The following is a 21,245-nucleotide window of genomic DNA, read 5'->3' as shown; positions in this document are numbered from 1 at the left end:
GTAATATTAACAATGGGATTCTATGGCTGATTTGTGTCCTTGATGAGTTGATGGTACGCCGGGGGTATGTAATAGCCTTGGTCACGGTTGATTGATGGCTGGAGTCTTTTGCTGTGTTGATGGCTTCTTGTAGTTTCCTGATTTTGAAGTCTTTGAGCTTGGTGGTGAGGGCTTTGACTTTCTCCCACTGAATGCTGTGGCTTGGGTTGTCACGGATGTGGTCTGATAGAGCTGATTTAGAGTCATCTTTGGAGACTGAGCTTTGACGTTCTTTTATTCGGGTTTGGATGGGCCTAGGTGTTTCTCCTATTAAAGTAACAGGCCAACATTTATGTAGTTTTTAAAAGAAGTCATACGATTCAGAACACAATTAACGCCACAGGGAAACCACCATGCAGCCACAAACTAGAACCATCAGGGACAGTGTACCACATTCCGTGCAATTGTAGACAAACTTACACAGGAGAAACATCTAGGCCCCTCCAAACCCGAATAAAAGAACATCAAAGCTCAGCTCCTTAACAACAGTGTTCAGACAGATTCTGTTAATCGGGAGGTTACTGCAGGTGATGGCAATATACATGTTCCTTGATTGTACCCCTTGAGGGGGCACGAGTGGCCCAGTCGTCTAAGGCGCCGCGATTCGCTGTTCAGAGTTGCGTCACATGGGCACGCCAGAAACCTATGATGGTGGGTTCGAATCCCGGTTCTATTATGTTTCCAGGTTTGTCAGCACCATACCTGTGTTCGTGGGTTTCACAGAATAGGTAAACGTCTGAGACCTGCATCACTTCGGGCTTTCCTCCCACATTAAGCTGACACGCCGTGATATAACTGAAATACTGTTAAAAGCGGCGTTCAACCCAACTCACTCACTCACTCACTCATTGTACCCCTTGATTTCATAATACGGTAAACTGGAAACTAATTCAAATTCGACTAATACTCGTTCAAACTAACACTAATTCTTCAACTACTATAAATATTTTATGATTCGCTCATCTTGCATCTTTGCTAAAAATCAATACAGCTTTCGCCATTTCCTCGACACGATTGCCTGGTAGAGTACTGCTGGCACCAGAGCAAGATGGTTCTGCGCGGGGGCCTGGGTGCTTCTGGTTTTATTCTATTTTGGTTATGGAATTTCAGCACTGCGGATCAAGAAGGCAACCTTTTGGACAAATGGAACCAAGATCCCGCAAAGGTTTCAAACAAATTCCAATGTGACAATTTGTGTAAGCAGCTTAAAGACTGTCGACTGGCGGTGTACAATTCTCGTCAACGTACATGTTTTGTCAAATATCAACTGGCAAGTGTGACATCAGATACCCAGGACTTGTCTTTGGTGGTAAGTGAAATTCAGATTTCCAGAGAACGCTTCCAGATTTGAGCAGGGAAGTTTAAGTAAATCAATTCCTTTTTTGACAAGAGATTTGTTTGTTCACCGGAAAATACCAACACCAATAAGTTTGTTTTCGAGTTCTGCTCTAAAATTGCGACTATTCCAAGGAGAAGTTGTGAATAATTGGTTGTGAATAATCCGCGGATTGGTTGTAAATGTTTGTTACAGCTATCCGTAGTACAATTGCGGATAATCAACGGAGATTGATAAGAATAATCCGAAAAGAAGTTGGAAAAAATTGGCAAATCTATTGTATTGTTTTATTGTCCATCGTCGTCAACGCATGGCAGGACATGGCAATATCCGCTAACTAAATGAATCTAAATCACATATATATATGACCTACCTTCGATGATGTTGTCCCTAAATATTTTTTATTTGCATTGTGTCTCTTGTTCTTGTACAAATCTACATGCATATGCACGTGCATATAGTAATGTGATAAAATCGCTGTCAGTGGTGTTACCACAGTTGATATGTGCACTTAGGGAAACAACACACTTGGCGAGACGTCGTAATCAATGCGACAACACAATTAACGTCGATAATGTTAAAGTGCACAATGCGACAACACAATTAACGTTGATAATGTTAAAGTGCAAACCATTTCAATGCTTTCATTTAAAATAGTGCAAAACCTTTCAGTACTTTTATTTAAAAAATTGATTTATCTAAATTAGTTCATTGGTTCAATATGTTTCCAAGTGCACCGAAATTCTATAATCATTGTCTGTTTAATAGAGAGAGAAGAGAAGAGAGAATATTGTTTATTAAAGTGTCACATGTTATATACACTTCGTAATACGATATATACAAAACAGTAAAATATAACATCCGGCCAAATATGACCTACGAGACACTATAAAACATATCAATCATAAAACTATTCAGTTGAAACAGAATAAAAAATACATACCTCGTGATGCAGGCGCGGAGCACGGCCGTGGGCGGTTTCAGTGAAGAGCGCACCAGTATGCCAGGATACAGGGCAACTGACTTCGAAAGTCCTTAGTTAAACAGTGCGCTCCCCCTTAACTCCCCCCACCGCGTTGCGCCGCCCACACACCACGTCATACATACATACATACATACATACATACATACATACATACATACATACATACATACATACATACATACATACATACATACATACAAGTCATACATACATACTTGGCTTAAAATGAAAATTGCCTTCTTTTAACCATGTTGTAAATTGATTTGGCTAAAATACATTGGAGCGATTCTTCGTTCATAATAAAAATAAACTTTTCTAAACTACTCATATAATGATATGTTTTATCTACAGAAGTTGCTTCTTTAGCTAAGTTGTATCTTAAATCATCATAAAATGGACATTCTATTAAAAAGTGACATTCATCTTCAACATAATTTACATGATCATTAGTAGGATTGGCGTGACAATATTTACAAGTCCTATCCAACAGTGGGGTAGGTGGCTTGGCGTAGCGGCCGGTCTCAACATGTAAAGGTAAAATACCACATCGAAAGGATGCTAAAAGTCTTCGATTATCTCTAAAACGTACATGACATAAATAAGGCTCAGCAGTAGGTGATGATTTGTACATTCTGTATGTGCGTAATTTATTGCCATTTGGATTATTCTTGTCATTCCATAGCGCAGTATACCACATATCACAATCTTCAGCAGTTAAGAAACACTTTACACGGTCAACACACTGTTTAATGCTGTATCCACAATAAGGTAAATTTGACAAATTATAGTGAGCTAAAATGTTTACGATTTTTTTATCCCAGGATTGTGATCGGATTTTGGACCAATTATGAATGATAAGAGGGAGATGATGGGCCTGCATATTCTGAATTCTAAAATATAATCTAAAGCATTCAACGTGCTGTGACACTTTCACAGAACACCAGCCCATGTCCCCCCTCATAGCAATAACTGGGGCATTTTTTCTTACGCCTAGAAACAAACGACAAGCCTTATTTTGAATTATTTCTACTTCCTTATACTTATTCAAACCCCAAAGGCCAGCACCATAAAATAGAACAGGTTCTACAAGAGCTTTATAAAGCTTGTTAAATACTTCGTAAGACATGCCACCCGCGTGTTTAAACTTTGAATACAACGCAGAAAGAGCTCTGCTAGCCGATTTACACAGTACCTGGACTGTTTTGTGCATATCTAAATGCTCATTAAAAGTTAAACCAAGATATTTGTAAGAGCTTTCATAATCAATAATAGATTTGCCGCATACAAATACTCGCTCAGATCTAGCCACAGATTTGTTTCTGAAATGCATGATTTTGGTTTTGTCTGAATTAATATCCAAACGCCATTTTTGACACCATATATTTAAAACATTTAACATTTTCTGTAACGAGTCTTCGTCTTCAGCTAACAAGGCTATATCATCAGCATACAACAAAACTGATAACACAGAACTTTCAATAGGTATGCCACAGTTTAACTTATTCATGTCTAACACCAAATCATTAATATAAACGGAAAATAACGTAATATATTCATCAAACATTCGGCGTATCCCCTCTAGTCATAAGCCCCCTCCGTGCAGAACCCTTAATCTCCAGCGCTATCTATAAATGTCAATTAACGTTGCCGGATCTTACGTATGTACTTGCACGTGTGTCACTGAGCTTGCCCCACGTTATGTAAATCCTCTATTTACAAAACCTGACTGACATCTACATCACAAGGCAGCATTATAAGCCCAACCCTGTTTAACATCATGATCAATAATCTTTTTGATCACATCAACTCTCCTACGTAACTTCTAAATTCGCTGATGACGGAGCAATATGGGTAAAACACAGAAATATTTCACAAATCCTAAAACAAACTCCAGTCAGCTTTGGACGGAGTAGATCAATGGTGGAATAAATGGGGGCTCACCCTTTCAAGTGAAAAAAAGCTGTGGGAGTTCTATTCAAATTCAGGGGGAGAGATGCTATGATACCCCGTCTCTCCTTTATAGGCAAACCAATCAAATTCGAAAAATCCGCAATATTTCTAGGGGTGATCCTTTATCAACACCTCACTTGGCGCTAACATATAGAATATGTGGAAAACAGATGTCAAAAAGACCTGAACATATTACGGGCAATTTCAGGCACAACTTGGGGAACCTCGAGGGACACTCAATTGGACCTCTACAAATCACTTATCAGATAAAAAATATACAATGGTTGTGAGGCCTTTCACTCAGCATCAAGTACTCTCTTGAGCCGCCTCGACAGAATACAGTACGAAGCCCTAATGCTAGCCACATGTGCAACAACAGGTACATGACTAGAAGCACTCTAAGTAGAAACAGGAGAACTCTCATTGAAACTAAGAAGAGAGCAGGCAATATTATCGTTCTGGGGAAGAACATCAAACCCTTTGGTGAAAAATATATGGCAAGACAAAAACACCCGAGATGAAGCCCTAGCTCGGAAAAATTCCTCCCGAAGTCACAATTGTGATGATATTCGGCCACCAGAAAGTCACTACGAAGGGTTACAGACTCCCTGGACTTAGAAATATCCCAAAGTTGACACTTCTTTAACAATTCAATGAATGAGAGACAGTTGCAACTTTGTCTCAATAAAATACATCAATGGTTTTATGTTTTCCAGAACTAAAAACTAAACCTATTGTTTTCAACAATGGGAAATTGATCCAGATCCAGAATTGACTTTGAATAATTTTCCAATAAAAGTGGTCAAAGAAATATAGTTTTGGGGTATTACATTTGATCATAAAATATCTTTTTTTCCTCATATTAATAATCTTAAGGCTAGATGTTTGAACGCACTTGATATTCTTCAGGTGGTATAAAATGCTGAGAAGGGTGGAGATGGAGAAACGCTCCTGCATATCTATAGATCTTTGATCAGGTCTAAACTTGATTATTATAGTTGCTTCATTTGCGGTTCAGCTCGTAAATCATACATCCGAGACTTTGACACCAACAGGTACTTCGGTTGTGTTTTGAAGCATTTAGAACATCGCCCATACTTTTATGTGGAGGCAAATTATCCCTTTTTCAATTTGAGAAGAATAAAACTGCCGTTCCAATATATCACTAAACGTGGCTCGAACACATCTAATCCCACATTAAACAACGTATTCCCCCCCCCCCCCCCCCCCCCACACCCCCCGCCCTCCCCTCCCTTAACCAAACTTAATTCCACACTTGTTATTCACATGCAACCCCAATATCAAGGATGCACATATAAATATTTCTGCTATTGTCGAATAAAACGTAACAGCAATGTCACCAGGGCAGTTACTCTTGCGGACAGACAGATGGATTACCGCGAAGTGCAAGTAAAAACAATTGTTGTTTTGCGTATATGATGCTTCGCCACTGTATAAGAAACAGATTTAAGTTGGAACTATATTGGTTACTGTCCCGGTCCGACTGACAGATCACTTACCCTGTGACGTAATAAATATTAATGTTTCGGTAATGTTTGTGAGAGAGGGAAAGCGATTTTCAGGCACAGAATTAAAGAATGACATTATATGACACAGAGGTTATCACGCGAATGTGTTTGGAGATGATACATATCCTGTATTAGGAATAAACACTATATCTCGTACTTGTTTCCGACCGAAGCTCTGTATATTTTATCACTTTTTACGCAGTTTGTGGCAGCGGTGGCAACGAGTGCATCTCTTCATCTCGAATTGATTTTGTGAAATGTAAATAAAACAAAGACTGAAAGTCATATGCGTAAGCAACTGTTAATTATTCATTGTGAACTAAGTGGGAATAGTGTGTATAAGTGCAAATGTAATTTTACATACCGTATGTAACGTAATAAGGGCCCCGCTCTAATAAGCGCCCGCGGCGATATTTGCCAATATATTGGCTTGTGAACAATCTCAATTAGCACCCTTCCGTTTGATCAATGTACACAAGACTTGTTTATTCGTGTATATGTGTGAAGCCCATCTCTGGTGTCCCCCGCCGTGATATTGCTGGAATATTGCTAAAAGCGGCGTAAAACCATACTAACTCACTCACTCACTATTCGTGTATAATACGCACTCGTTTGTCATATGCACCCTTAATTACGGGCAATTAAATTATGGATAAATATATCTGTCGTGTACAATACAACTTTTCTTTTGTATCATTTCAGGCTGTCAGCATAAACCACGAAATTTACGATCTTTCAATTCTTTCACCAAAATTATATTCCAATAAGAGCCACTAATTCTAATTTTGAGAGCATCCTATGCGCTTATTACGTAGAATACGGTTAATGTAAATTTGTAGAAATGCCAAAATATACACATAAATTTGCACCAACTTGAAAAAAATTTGAATGAATAATTGTTCCTTTGCTGGATGTGAGGTTAGGTTAAAGTTGTAAATTGACATTGTTTGTTTTTTTACAAACGGTAATGCGATACTTTCGGGATATAAGAATTACATATTATTCTTTAAGAATTAAGGATTTTCCTTATGTAGAACGTCAATCACTTGTGATAGCAATCGCGATTTTGAAATATTGAATCACAATTATTTAATGGTCTAAAAATATTGGATGATGCAGGTGGTTGATACAGGTAGGGTAGATCGAATGTACGTGGAATGATGTCCTCTTGTCCCTACATCTCTAGTATCATGGTGTCATGGTGTTCGATTCTCTTACTATACGCGGTTGGATTCTCAGCGTTGTATTCGATTACGGTTACAAAAAACCCAACATGTCACTGAAGTAGGTCTCAAAGTTGAGCCATGCTTTCATTGACGTTCTATGAAGTCACTTAACATTAAAATTTGAAAAGGTGCGAATTATGTATCGTTAAAAATGCGAACGTAGAATCTCCAGACAATAAAGTGGAATGCCTTTTCTAAATGTCATCGATTCCCAGACCTCGTCATGCGTGACAGCTGAATTTGTAAGTCCCACTGTTTCAGGATAATAGCATGCATTATTTATTTTATTTTCATCCATATAATTTTCGCAGCTATTTCGCCTTTTACCAATCTCATTAAAACTTTAGCTAAATTCTAGCTGCCACTTAACAAAACTTTGTTTAGCGATAGCAAGACAATGGAACCAGTCTTGGCTGTTACTCAAAACTGATTTTTTTTCCCTGGCGTTGACGCTATATACGGCAAACTATTGGTCCCTGAGGTGAGGTGAAATGGGGTTTATAGCGACCTGCATGTACGTGTGTGTGTTTGTATGGCTGCTTGTACTAGTCCGGACTGATGCCGATGTATAGTGCTAGCTCACTGAGATACCATGCCGCAGTTTAACATGAATACCCCACTCAGACACAGTATACTAACTCCGAGCCGACCAGTCCTTGTTTTAGCCCCTTAATGCCGAGCGCCAGACAGGGTAACAACAGGTACCCTGTTTTAATGTCTTTTGGTATGACGCGGTCGGGGATCGAACTCCGGACCTTCCGCTCTCCGGGTGGACGCTCTACCACTAGACCACGGAGGCGGTTGGTCCCTGAGACTGTTATGTTTTTGATAAGAAATGTCCATTGTGATAGACCATCTGAACAGAACAGATTGTTACAGGCGATCTGGCCCACCTCCACATAACGATTGTAGCGATGGAATATTGCCCAAGATGACATAAAACTAGTCTCGGTCTTTAGGCGCAACCGAACCTCGAGGGAGGATATGAACAGGATCCGCTGACCGATATTTGTATCCCACATTCGTCCCGATTATAACGCTTGGTTTTGTCAGCACCATACCCATGACACAACGTGTTCCTAGGTTGGAATAGGTACCCATTAACCTGAATATCGTAAGAGGCGACTGAATGAATCGAATGGTATATTAAAGGCTCGGTGATTTGGTCTGAAATTTTGTACCCGACTGCATGGGACTTTGCTGTTATTATTAAGTCAGGAATACAACAAATGTATGATATTTTTCAGTGTGCACATATCACTTTTCAGTCATTCTTAGCATTCGGTTGGCAGATTGTAGCCCTGACCATGTTTGCTTTATTCATTCGTTCTATTTTCGATCACAAATACATAGTTTTTTGCTTCCGCTGGCAACCAACCCAAAGAAAACAATCTGAAGTATTATAGATTTGTATTTGTTTTATCAAACGCGAACACTCTCTTAATCTAACCGTTTTTTTACAGAAAATTAAGTCAGGTGGATATTAACCAAGGATTCTTTAATCAAGGACGATGAACATATCGTCCATCTTCAAGTAAGAAACAAGGCAAATATTTACATGGGGAGATATTATTTAGTTCATCGGGTTAAAAATTTGGGATTTTTGTAAGAAAGAATATCTACTGTTGTAGCTACAAAGCATTCACTTTCATTCTTTATAGTGAGATGACAGACATGGGGACCACGACAGTGAACATACAGTGAAGAAATTGTTTCTTCCACAGCTTTTAGTATATAGTTAGTAGCTGGATATCTGCCACGAGATATAGCTTGGTACAAAAACCGTCATTTCTCACACATGTACCGCGTTCATCACAATATTCCTGGGTTTATCTTAAATGGCCGGGGGGCACGGGTGGCCCAGTCGTCTAAGGCGCCGCGATTCGCTGTGCAGAGTTGCGTCCCTTGGACACGCCAGAAACCTATGATTCTGGGTTCGAATCCCGGTTCGCCCCGATTATGTTTCTAGGTTTGTCAGCACCATACCCGTGCTCATTGGTTTCACCGAATTGGTAAACGTCTGAGACATGCATCACTTTGGGCTTTCCTACCACATTAAGCTGACACGCCGTGATATAACTGGAATACTGTTTAAAGCGGCATTAAACCCAACTCACTCACTCACTCACTTAAATGGCCCACACGACATCGTCGCATGATGACCTCTTCAAATCAGGACTGACAACGCAGGTAGGTGTAACCGATGTTTGGTTTAATTTCATGAAAGTGGAGTGGTGTGGTGTCACAGATTTTTTGAGTGATTCTTTTGCTGCAGCATCAGCCATTGTGTTACCAATGATTCCAAAACGGCTGGGTAACCAACAAAAGGCGATGTCGTATTGGCGAGTAGCAAGATAATTACATTGTTCAACAATTTCAGTTAAGAGTGGGGGTTTGTAAGACTGATTTTTATCAGCCAAGACAAGACAAGAAAGAGAGTAAGAAAATATAAAAAATTGTTTATGTTACACGCTACTTATTAATGCATTATAGCGCTGGTAATATGGCCTTTTATTCTGTCGTAAAAATGAAACAGTTATCTGGTAGTCTTAATGACATAGCCCTGGATCCAATGACAGTGGCGCTGGCAACCTCGAAGAAAAAAGTCACTATCTTTGGATGCATCTGTAAATTTAGATTTGTAAGTATTTTATGTGTTTCCTAATTCTTTATACTCATGTTGATAGAAAAGTTTATTTGTTTCAAATTTCTTTAGTTTAGTTAAAGTTAGATCCACCTCTTGCTCTACTAACAGTCATGGTCGAGAAAACAAAGTCTAAGTGAGGACCATATTTTCAAGATTTGTTTTAATAGCAGGAGTGTCGAATGTATTCTTTTTTCAAGTCTGTTAAAGGGAGCTTTCTTCTTGAAGAGGTTCTCGTAAAGGGGATTAAAACAGTTATACACTGGATTGGATTAAGTAGAATGCAACTTTAACAGAAATATACTGCAAAGGCAATTTAATGCGTCGTCGTTTAAGGGACGGTGAGGTGAGGTGAAATGAGGTTTAACGTCGCGTCCAAGATTATTGCGACATGCATGAAGTGTGTGTGTGGCTGCTTGTACTAGTCCGGACTGAGGCTGATTTATAGTGCTAGCTCACTGAGATACCATGCCGCAGTTTAACATGAATACCCCACTCAGACACAGTATACTGACTCCGAGCCGACCAGTCCTTGTTTTAGTCCCTTAATGCCGAGCGCCAGACAGGGTCACAACAAATACAATCTTTTAACTCTTATGGTATGACGCGGCCGGGGATCGAACCCCGGACCTTCCGCTCTTCGGGCGGACGCTCTACCACTAGACCACGGAGGCGGTCATTTAAGGGACGGCTCATTAGCCACTAAATAAGACGATGTATGGGCGAACTTCTGAAGGTTTAAATGCAAGGTCCCAGTCCTGGATGGTGAATGGAATGTATAGTGTTTCTAAATTGTTTTTACAAGCATCACAATAAATAATCAAGTTTTGAGCTGATAATTGTTGTGTGTAGTGGAGAAGGAATTTCTTCTTATTCCCTTCCCATTTGAAACAATTCTCAGTAAGTCAATGGTCTTCAGACACTTTTATTGAATGTTAATGTGAGGCAGAAAGGTCAAATGTTGATCGACACTTATACCCAAGATCTTAGCTTCTTTTATAACGTTAATAGGAGTGTTAAGTGACATTAGTTCAGGGTCTTTGTGCGGTTTAAAAAGAATACAGTATTGAAGAATTTAAACTCATTTTCTAATGACCATTTATGGATTTTATTTAAACACAGCTGCAGTTGCCTGGCAATAGTATTCATGTTTTGGCACGACAGGAAATATAAAAATCATCCTCAAAAAGCGATCCATCAATTGAATATACAGAACTTCTGAGAAACTGTTGATCATTATGCTAAATAATGAGACGGACAAAACTCTGCCCTGAGGGATAACCTGATCTGAATAAGTCTCTAATTAATCCCACTTACAGAGCGCAAAAAGATCTGTTACAAGTCCTCTGTTATCTCTAAGCTTGGAGTTAATTATTTCACCGAATATGTATTTCATATTATTTGATTCTCATATATAACCTATTTTACTATATGGGTCTGAGATATGGTTTTGTAAAGAGTCCTATACAATTGAAAAGGTTCATCTGCTCGCTTGTAAAGGTTTTTGAATGCTGGTATGTCAACACCAAGCAATATGGTTTATGGAGAATACGGGAGATTTTCCTTTGTACATTGTATCTTACACTCGTTGCTTGAAGTATTGGTGTAATATAATAATTATGCCTGAACACCGTTGACGTTAAAAGCCTACAACATGCTTGTACGCCTCGATAGTCTTGGAAAGAACACATGGGGTTCTTGTATGCGTACATTGCTTTTTACGTATGGCTGTGGTTTCATTTGGCTGTCCCAGACAATTGGTACCGCACATGTTTTCATTAAGTACTTTCGCATGCGTGCCATTGATATGCTTCATCAGAAATGGCATTCAGATATTTACGAAAGTTCTAGATATGAAACTTATCGTCAGTTCAAGTCATTACTTGAACCAGAATCTTATTTATCAAACTTAGGGTACAGGAATTTTCGTAACAGTATTTTCGTTTTAGACTGAATAATCTAAAAATTAGCACAGGGAGATTTTCATCTGTTGAGAAATCCCTAAGGTAGTGCCCATTCTGTGACAGTGTTGTCGAAGATGAATACCATTTATGTTTATTTGCCCTATATACGAAAATCTAAGAAACAAGTACTTACCGCAGTGGTCTCTATCTCATTTTAATGCTATAACATTGTCTTCATTACTGTCCTACAAGGATCTTCTAACACAAAATCAACTCGCTTTGTACGTACATCATGTGTTTTGTTACGAAGTGAATTGTTACCTTGACTTTGTAGCTTATAAATATGTTATGTAACTCCGTTGTATATAGGCTTATGGCCTTTCACACAATAAAGAATTGAATTAAACTGAATTGCTAAAGAGTCTTGATAAAAACCTGAGAGGGTTGAGACCACGAAATTGCCCGTCAGTTTAAAAAAGGATAAAAAATTAAGGCAAACGGCATCACAATCCAAATCATGTAAATATCTTTTTAAACCACGTTTACGTCTCGTCTAGACAGGAAAGATAGATACTGCATGGTGTTTAGTTGTTATAACATTTTTTACAAATGATTCTAAACGAACTAATTATAAAAGATCGATGGTACTTCTGTTTTTCCGGAAACCACATTGTATATGAGTAATTAGATTTTTGGTTTCTAAGCACCAAACTAATCGATTATTTGTACTGGGTTTGCACACGCAGCTTTGAAGGGTCAATATGATCTCGTTCGGGTTGAGGTTTTGGTTTGGTTTGTTGTCACTCAGCAATATTCCAGCTACATGACGGCGGTCTGTAAATAATCGAGTCTGGACCAGACAATCCAGTGATTGACATCATAAGCATCAATCCATGCAATTGGGATACGATGACATGTATCAACCAAGTCGGCGAGCCCAACCACCAAATCCCGTTAGTCGCCTTTTACGACAAGCATAGTCACCTTTTACAGCAAGCATGGGTTGCTGAAGACCTATTCTACCCCGGAATCTTCACGTTGTCCGGGTTGAGGTATTGGGACAACTGTAGCATCACCCCACGATGAAGGAAAGCAGCATCAGTATCATATATTTAATTATAATCTTCCTTATTATGTTAATCAAATTTAATAGTATTTTTTTTGTAGCTGATTTAAATATATTTGGATTTGTTTTAGCATTGTCCGATGAGGAGTAACGTTTAGCCAGAGTTTCACCAAGTTTATTGGCAATTTTTGAAATCTCTGTAATAATTCATTCCCGTTTGTAAGGTGGTGGATGCTTGATTTAGGACCCAATCTTTAATTTTCTGAATCATGTTCCATACCTTGGACATTGGCATTCGTGAATGAATTTTTGAAACATCTTTCTGCCAAGATTGACGTTTATGGTTTAAAAAAATTAATTATTTGCTGCATTTCATATTATTTTTACAAAACAGAAAACAATCACTTCCATGTTACAAAATAGTATAGGGCATGATGATCAATATTCATAGAATCTGTCAAATTCCCGCTCATAAGTGCTGTACATTTGGAAATGAAGTAATACTGCTTCAGTTTATTCTTAAAGACCTGGAACGATCATGGACTATACCTTGTGTATTTACGGGAGTATTATATAAACTGTCCAATTCGGATTGGAACATTTGCGTGAAGACATACAGGTACATAGAATTTGCATAACATAGTTTACCAAGGAGCAAAGCATCTGTTGATCAATGTATCCTTGCATGGATATTACACCAATTGGATCAATAGGTATACTTAATAAAACCCTTGATTTTCCAACAAAAATACTGTTGAGTGGTTTCTAGCATAGATTCTCCTATAAATTACATCTTTATAAACAACAGGGCATGCCAACTCTATGTCAGGTGCGCACAGCGGCTGTTGTATTAAGTACAAACTAGAATCATGATTTACATTATCGACGTTCTCAATTATTCACAAACTAACCTCGTTCTTTCTACAGATGATTTAACATTACTTCTGCACACTCCAGCATAAACAACTGTTTTTTTAACGGGAAAATATATATTACCAATGTACAGATGTTTAGGTGACACTGCCTTGTTATTGCATCCGAATATTGATTTCATTGTATCTCAGCTGCATAATTTTGTGCAACGTTAAGGGGACAACTGAGTAAGGCCGTGTCATCTGCTGACACTATTCCTGGATATTGTCCTGGATATTGTCCTCGATATTGTCCTGGATATTGTCCACAACATGGGTTACTGGTTTGTTTGTGGTTTAACGCCGCACTCAGCATATATTCCAGCTATATGACGGCGGTCTGTAAATAATCGAGTCTTGACCAGACAATCCAGTGATTGATATCATGAGCATCGATCCACGCAGTTAGAATACGATGACATGTATCAACCAAGTCAGCGAGCCTGACCACCCGATCCTGTTAGTCGTCTCTTACGACAAGATTCCACAATATGATTTATAAATACTACTTTCATTTTTCCTGCTATAATAATAATGTGAGAGCTATCGTATGGCAGAGTAAGTGAGTATGGTTTTGCGCTCCTTTTTGCTATATTCCAGCGATAATACGACGAGAGACAACAGAAAGGTGTATTCACACACTGAACCCATGTGGGGAATCGAACCCGGGTCTTTGTCGTAATTTTGTTTTTGTTTTTTGTTTTCTGCTTGACGCCGCACTAAGCAATAATCAAGATATATGACGGCAGTCTGTAAAATTTGTAAATAATCGAGTCTGGACCAGACAATCCAGGAGTTGATATCCTGATCATCGATCTACACAGTTGGAATACGATGACATGCATCAAACCAAGTCAGCGAGCCTGATCACCCGATCCCGATCCCGATCCCGTTATTCGTCTCTTACGACAAGCATGGGTTGCTGTAGACATTTGCGCTGTAACTGTCATTGCGTTTTGAGAAACATATCTATGCGATGCACAGATCTGTGCCACTTGTTTCATGTTTTAGGGAGCGGGAACACGAAGCATCTGCCGGGACTGCCTAGAAGAAGTGTGTATCCCTGTGACTGAGGCACGGAGAGCATTTTGTACTTCCAGAGGTAAATCATCCTCGTCTGTCTGTCTGGCAGGCTATCTATCTATCTATCTATCTATCTATCTATCTATCTATCTATCTATCTATCTATCTGTCTGTCTGTCTGTCTGTCTGTCTGTCACTCTGGCTGTTTGTCTGTCAGGCTATCTATCTATCTATCTCTCTGTCTGTCTGGATGGCTAGCTGTCTGTCTGTCACTCTGTCAGGCTATCTATCTATCTATCTGTCTGTCTGGCTGGCTAGCTGTCTGTCTGCCTGTCACTCTGTCTGTCTGTCTGTCTGTCTTTCAGTCTATCTATCTATCTATCTATCTATCTATCTATCTATCTATCTATCTATCTATCTATCTATCTATCTGTCTGTCTGTCTGTCTGTCTGTCTGTCTGTCACTCTGGCTGTTTGTCTGTCAGGCTATCTATCTATCTATCTCTCTGTCTGTCTGGATGGCTAGCTGTCTGTCTGTCACTCTGTCAGGCTATCTATCTATCTATCTGGCTGGCTGGCTGGCTTGCTGTCTGTCTGTCTGTCTGTCTGTCACTCTGTCTGTCTGTCAGGCTATCTAACTATCTATCTATCTATCTATCTGGCTGGCTGGCTAGCTGTCTATCTGTCTGTCTGTCTGTCTTTCGGGCTATCTATCTATCTATCTATCCGTCTGTCTGTCTGGCTAGCTGTCTGTCTGTCACTTTGTCTGTCTGTCTGTCTGTCAGGCTATCTATCTATCTGGCTGGCTGGCTGGCTAGCTGTCTGTCTGTCTGTCACTCTGTCTGTCTGTCTTTCAGGTTATCTATCTATCTGTCTGTCTGGCTGTCTGTCTGTCTGTCTGTCACTCTGTCTGTCTGTCTTTCAGGCTATCTATCTATCTGTCTGTCTGGTTAGCTGTCTGTCTGTCACTCTGTCTGTCTGTCTTTCATGCTATCTATCTATCTGTCTGTCTGGATGGCTGGCTAGCTGTCTGTCTGTCACTCTGTCTGTCTGTCTGTCAGGCTATCTCTCTATTTATCTGTCTGTCTGTCTGTCTCTCTGTCTGTCAGGCTATCTATTTATCTATCTATCTATCTGGCTGGCTGACTGGCTATCTGTCTGTCTGTCTGGCTATCTGTCTATCTATCTATCTGTTTGTCTGTCTGTCTCTCATAATGTATGTACATATACAAGATGGCCGGGCGATAAATCGCAAAGAACAACGAAGAACGAAACGTGGTTTATTTCACGAAAAAACACACCAGAATTTTATCATGAGATATCTTGAGATTCGTACATGATGACGTCATATATTGAACGACGTTATTTTTGAGAGGGATACAGCTGGGCTACGCAGATAAACGCGGTGGCCGAAATATCGCATTCACAAGTGGGAGACCTATGACAACAATCGGTATTTGGTAAAAAGGTACAGATAATCGACGTAAGGATTGTGAGAATATGCGGGAAATTCCAAACATAACCATCCTGTTCGTAAAATGGAGTTGTCCGACATTCCCGAGGTTGGATTATATTCAGGGAGTCATCATGATTAAAACTTGGGTAACTATTTTTAAAGCTTGAACATTTTATCAACATTCTCAAAAAGACTGAACACAATGAGCACCCCAACATGATCTTCAATCTTGCCGGCTCTTGCGATAGCGTATATGTGTATATATCTAAATTTATGTATATATCTATAGACCTTCTATAAGCGACGGTACATCTTCTATCATTCTCATTTTCAAATATATACTTGAACTGTCAGTGGGATACACTGCGAGTTCTTTGTTGTATATTCGATTCTGCCCAGTTTCGTAGGTCACATTCCTACGTCAACATACCTTATTATTCAAGTAGCCGCATCACCGATCAGTATGGAATACTGTAAGGGACATTTTCGCGATCTCGACCTTTTGAAACGAGCTAAATATACCCAAAACACGAGAATGCGAGATCGCGAGAATGTCCCTTTCAGTATTCCATAGATCATGACTGTCTTCCTGAATATGAGTTCTTCCTTCACGAAAATACTCGGCGATATTCATAATTAACTCGGTAAAGAGTTTAGCAAGAAACGTTGACTGAAATAATAGTGAGTCATGAGTCATGGTTTTCTTCAAACAAAAGCATGGTTACATGAAGACTAACTTTGTTACATACGTCCTTAAGATATGAGGGGGCACCGGTGGCCCAGTCGTCTAAGGCGCCGCGATTTACTGTGCAGAGTTGCGTGCCCAAGGGACGCCAGAAACCTATGATTGTGGGTTCGAATCCTTGTTCGCCCCGATTATGTTTCTAGGTTTGTCAGCACCATACCCGTGCTCGCTGGTTTCACCGAAGTGATAAACGTCCGAGACCTGCATCTCTTCGGGCTTTCCTCCTACATTAAATTGACACGCCGCGATATAACTGGAATACTGTTGAAAGCGGCGTTAAACCCAACCCACTCACAATATCTTCTTTGATAGGCATTCCTACTTGTATACATACTTGCCAACCACACTCTGTAAACCACTTGCTTGATAACGGTGTTAGAACCTACACCGAAACGACGCTCTTAATTGTTATAAAGAAGTTGCTCATCCATAAATTCCTATTCTTACTTATCACTCACAATATGATGAATAAACATATGATCACAGTCACATATGTTTTGTACCGAACACTACGGTTATATCGAACTCAAGGGGACCACTAATTTTAGTTCGTTATATCCGTAAGCATATATACAGCAAATGGACGGGATCAAAATACAATTCGTTATATCCATCAGTTCGTTATAAGCGTGTTCGTTATAAACGTAGTTTACTGTATATATTTTAAGGTGTGTTACTTGGTTCGTATTTTGTGTGATCTCGAAAGCGACAGGATCAGCTTCATATCTAATCTGTGTACCTTCTATACCAACCCAGATCCGTCACAAGTGTCCCTTTCCTCTTCGACAACGTCAACATCAACATCTGCACAAACATCCACTGAACCATCAGTAGTTACATTGGAGGTGACGACTTTCAATGCTTCATCCACACCCGGAACGACAGCTGCACCAACAGCACCACCAACGACATCATCTACTGCAGTTCCAACATCCCAATCTACAACATTCGAGTCGATTACAACAGAAACCTCACCAACAACGCTGCTCAGTATTTCGTCAGCAGCGTCAGCATCCGACACAACTTCAACACCGATACCAACAACTGATACCTCTACTTCAGCAATGCCTACAACAACACAAGGTACCGTCACTCGATTTGACATTTTAAGCTTGAGTCTTGGGGAGAACAACTGAAGGAATAAGTGTGGCCTGTGCGGGTTTCCAGTTGTACAAATCAGCTGCCATATTGTACTGGCAGCTGATTGGCTCAAGACTGGGCGGTCAAAGTTTGCACAGGGTTTGTCCAATCTCATTAAAATCACATCTTAGTTCTCGCTACCGCTAAACAGGACATCCCATTGAGGGTCATGTCAGAACGACCTTTCAACTGACCAATCAGAGCATCGCTTATCAGATCATGAAAGTGACAGTTGGAATCCGATTTTTGATCGTGTAGCCTCGAACAAAAACACATAGGGTATTCCGAACGACAGTTATTGGCTTTATGTCTGTGTTCATACAATCTAGACCATCTATTTGCCATTCCAGAATGTTAATTATGTTCAGTTGTTGTTTTTTTAATCGAGTATATGTCAAAATATGTTTCGAAGCGTAGTCGCCAGTTTGAAACTCGTGCCGTAAAGCTCCATTAAGCTGCCTTCTGATTGGCTATTGTCGACTTCTTGTTATTCATTCCATTGGTCGGTCAAAGTTCGCGAAAGGTCGGTCTGACGTGATGTCCTTAGATCTTTGTTTAGCGATCTGATTTTGATGAGATTGAGGGTTTGTCTGACTTTTATGAAGGTTATTATATTATTATGGGATTGGGAACACCCATGTAACATATCTCTCAGCGATAAGGTGTCTCAAGTGGAACATTACTGAAATGGCTATATAGAACTTGTCTCAGTCAGAGAGGTTTAAGACGTAATCTGACACAGGCCTGGCTAAAGGGAGGTTAAAGAGAAAACATATGATCCTTTCTACACAAGTAACTGATAAATCACTCTATCAGAAATGTTTGAGGTTATTATCCTAATCGGGGGCACGGGTGGCCCAGTCGTCTAAGGCGCCGCGACTTACTGTGCAGAGTTGTGTCCCTTGGGCACGCCAGACACCTTTGATTGTGGGTTTGAATCCCGGTTCGCCCTGATTATGTTTCTAGGTTTGTCAGCACCATACCCTTGCTCGTGGGTTTCACCGAAGTAGTAAACGTCTGAGACCTGCATCACTTCGGGCTTTCCTCCCACATTAAGCTGACACGCCGTGATATAACTGGAATACTGTTAAAAGCGGCGTTAAACCCAACTCACTCACTCACTCACTATTATCCTAATCTAAACGAACAATCAGAAGTGAATGAACCACTTTTAGGGACTGAATGCTAGAGCTACGATAAAGCATATTATTGATTTATGGGGGAATATCCATTTCGTCAGAGTAGCCTTTTTTCGTCTCGGATATTGAAATCAAGAAAACAGAAAAAAACCTTCTACTGGGAATAAAGATTTTCTTTAGAAAATATTGTACTTAAAATGGCCACTTTATGCTTATCTGACAACAAAAGACAAGAGATGTCGAGCTAAATATATTGTTTTTAATGTGTTTTTCCTGTCATATTTTCGCTCAACATATTTTCAGTGTTTTGCATGAAAGTATTTCGCAATAAATTAAATGTTTGTCTATTTTAGGTCCGTGTGCCCTTGATGCAACTCATTTTGCATCCGAGTCAGTTTGCGTGAAAGTGTTTACTCCTAAGCACACATGGCAAGACACTAAGACAGTTTGCGAAGGCGAATCTTTCAATGGCAATACGTACAGGATGATAACATTCAAAACTAAAGAAAAACATGATGAAATAGTTGCATATCTTACTGAGAAATTGACAAGTGAGTATACTACACATTTCTATGTTATGATTCAGTCTTGGAACAGATACGAAATTACTAATTCATACCCCAGGTTCAAACCATTCTAGGGGGCACGGGTGGCCCAGTCGTCTAAGGTGCCGCGATTCGCTGTGCAGAGTTGCGTCCCGTGGACACGCCAGAAACCTATGATTGTGGATTCGAATCCCAGTTGGCCCCGATTATGTTTCTAGGTTTGTCAGCACCATACCCGTGCTCGTGGGTTTCACGGAAGTGATAAACGTCTGAGACCTGCATCACTTCGGGCTTTCCTCCTACATTAAGCTGACACGCCGCCATATAACTGGAATACTGTTAAAAGCGGCGTTAAACACAACTCACTCACTCAAACCATTCTACAGTTGTAAACACATTGTACTCATGTGAGGAATCGAACCCGGGTCTTCGGCGTGACGACCGAACACTTTCACTACAAGGCTACCCCACCGCTCACACAGTAACGAAGATCTTTACCTTGACTGTCAATGATATACAGGCACCACGCTTCATAAATCGATCACAAAGTTGCTATCAATAACAGGCAGCTAATCTTATCTCAACAGTTCCAAGTGAATTGATTTTGCTTGTCACTGGTATAGGGCACGGTACATTGACTTTGTCCTATTGGATTTATTATAAAGTTTCAGTCCAAAACAATCTCATCATATCAGATCTTTTACTCCGATACGATACCTCTTGGCACGTCAGGTGAACTTTCTCTGCAAGACAATCAGCGTCGAGGCTTTTAAATCAATAGTAGTGAGCGAATCGTTCAGACAAGCATATCTGATGTCTGAATCGCGAAAACGATTATGATAATTGAGTTCCAAGTGCAAATATATAAAGCCGCGTTATTCTATTGTTGTGGATTTTTTAATCAATTCACTTGGAACTGTTGAGATAATATTAGCTGCCTGTTATTGATGGCAATTTTGTAATTCATTATGAATAGTGGTGCCTTTTAACCATTGACAATCAAGGTAAAGATCTTCGTTACTGTGTGAGCGGTGGGGTAGCCTTGTAGTGAAAGTGTTCTGTCGTCACGCCGAAGACCCGGGATGGATTCCCCACATGAGTACAATGTGTGAAGCCAATTTCTGGTGTCCCCCGCCGTGATATTGCAGGACAACTGCTATAAGCGGCGTAAAACAATACTCACGTACTCACTCGTAACTGTGAACATGTATGCGTTGGGTGTTTGTTTTGCAGCGGCTGTTGGGATATGGACTGGTTTAACCTATACTTCTGGTTCCTGGCAATGGGAAGATGGCTCTGAGGCACAGTACCTTCCCTGGGAGCCACCAGAGCCGAACACTCTAACAGAGAAGTGTGCTGTGATCTACGAACCTACAGACTGGACAATGCATAATAACTTCTGTGATGTGAAATGGAGTGCTATGTGTGAGGTATCAGCGCGATGAGTCCGTCCGTCTAAATAGCAGCTTTCAATTAATGTTTGGTTATGGTAACTTTACATTTAAAGGGTGGGCATCTATTTAGCAAGACAATAGCTCAAATAACTTAAAATTATCTATCCATCCATCCATCCATCCTATCTATCTTTCAATTCCATCCATCCATCA

General features: G+C 39.9%; 1 protein-coding gene across 1 annotated transcript; it reads left to right on the top strand.

Annotated features, from left to right (window-relative positions):
- The first annotated feature begins 1,082 nt into the window (after nt 1–1,082).
- On the top strand, nt 1,083–21,221 carry LOC124117375 (cell wall protein DAN4-like). Its single transcript, XM_046479209.2, has 5 exons — nt 1,083–1,348; nt 14,602–14,692; nt 17,571–17,897; nt 19,447–19,644; nt 20,872–21,221. Exons 1-5 carry the CDS (start codon nt 1,088–1,090, stop codon nt 21,081–21,083), a joined length of 1,089 nt encoding a protein of 362 aa, XP_046335165.2. The 5' UTR covers nt 1,083–1,087; the 3' UTR covers nt 21,084–21,221.
- Nucleotides 21,222–21,245: the final 24 nt, after the last annotated feature.

This window comes from Haliotis rufescens, unplaced genomic scaffold, assembly GCF_023055435.1.
Source record: "Haliotis rufescens isolate VD_foot unplaced genomic scaffold, xgHalRufe1.0.p SCAF_12, whole genome shotgun sequence".
In the NCBI taxonomy this organism is placed as follows: domain Eukaryota; kingdom Metazoa; phylum Mollusca; class Gastropoda; order Lepetellida; family Haliotidae; genus Haliotis; species Haliotis rufescens.
This window is presented reverse-complemented; position numbering and strand designations above follow the sequence as displayed.